This window comes from Triticum dicoccoides, unplaced genomic scaffold (genome assembly GCF_002162155.2).
Source record: "Triticum dicoccoides isolate Atlit2015 ecotype Zavitan unplaced genomic scaffold, WEW_v2.0 scaffold160208, whole genome shotgun sequence".
NCBI classification, from domain to species: Eukaryota; Viridiplantae; Streptophyta; class Magnoliopsida; order Poales; family Poaceae; genus Triticum; species Triticum dicoccoides.
Genome location: NW_021214571.1, coordinates 1 through 1,244, shown reverse-complemented (window position 1 = coordinate 1,244; position 1,244 = coordinate 1). Strand labels below are relative to the sequence as shown.

Below are 1,244 nucleotides of genomic sequence, written 5' to 3'. Positions count from 1 at the left end.
GCGAGGAGGAGACCCGGCAGATCTTCAGGGAGTGGAAGGCCATGCACGGCACGACCAACAGCTCCCTCGACGAGGAGGAGCAGCGCGCGTACACCATGTTCAAGCACAGGCTCGGCCTCATCGACCGGCAGTGGCATGACCAAGGCTACTCCGTCTTCTCCTGGGAGAGGGGGAGGAGCGAGGAGGAAACGCGCAAGATCTTCGCGGAGTGGAAGGCACGAAAACCAGTTACTACCTACAGCTCCATCGCCCACGAAGAGCACCGGTACACCATATTCAAGGAGGACCTGCGCAAAATCGACCAGCACAACGCTGGCTACGCCATCGGGGTCCACAATAACAACAGATGCCTCAACCAGTTTAGCCATCTCACCCAAGAGGAGTTCGAAGCCGTTTGCTGCGGGTTCTGGCCGGAGGAGCCGTCCGAGGCCAAATTACAGAGGATAGGCGAGATCCAGGAGCTGTTGCGGCAAGCATTTACCCTCCCTTAATTTAATTCTTGGTTGAAAGGGAATTTACTGGATTGCTTTTTTATTTGTCATCATGTATCTCCAATGTTTTCTATACCAACAAAAGTAGAGGATCTTTTTTAACACAAAAGTAGATGGTTTTCTCATAGATGAAGTTGTTAGGATATATATCTGCTCGCGCGCGCGCGCGCGGTGTGTGTGTGTGTGTGTGTGTTGGCTCATTGTAAAAACTATTTTACTAGAGTTGAGCAAAGTATTTGAAGTGTTTTAGCAACATCTGAATATTGCACATGGCTTCATTATGCAAGATAGGAGAAGGAGCAGAGGCTTATTCTTTCATGCAGGAATATACTGGTGCTGATTGGATTATATTCTTGCCTTGTTTAGGCGCATGGGACACACTACAGTGCTTCTATTTTTCATTTTGGTCATGCCCAGCGCCTCACCGAACTACTATTATTCTGGAAGACTTGCAAAAAGCTTCCAGCACATATTCACGGGGACGATAACAATTGGAGACATGGAGCAGAGCTATTCTCTTGTAAAACAGGAAGTTGTTGCCATCTTGAATTATGATATCGGTAATCAGAAAGCAGTTCCAACACTAGTACCTTATCGTTTTATCTCATTCTCAGAAAGAAAAAACTTGTTTGAACAATAAATAGTTGTAGTTTCCATGTATGTTTAATCATTGTATTTCTTTTCAATTAGCATGGCGACATTCTCCCCTCGGCAGTGGGCACTTTAAATGTTTTTAATCAATGTTCTGTTATA

General features: G+C 45.8%; 1 protein-coding gene across 1 annotated transcript; it reads left to right on the top strand.

The window, feature by feature from the left end:
• Positions 1-5: 5 nt before the first annotated feature.
• LOC119344227 (oryzain alpha chain-like) lies at positions 6-491 on the top strand (the record flags this gene model as incomplete). The annotated part of the gene is made up of 1 exon (XM_037614766.1): positions 6-491. A coding segment is annotated over one exon (486 nt), but the record flags the coding sequence as incomplete, so codon positions are not given.
• Between the last annotated feature and the right edge of the window lie 753 nt (positions 492-1,244).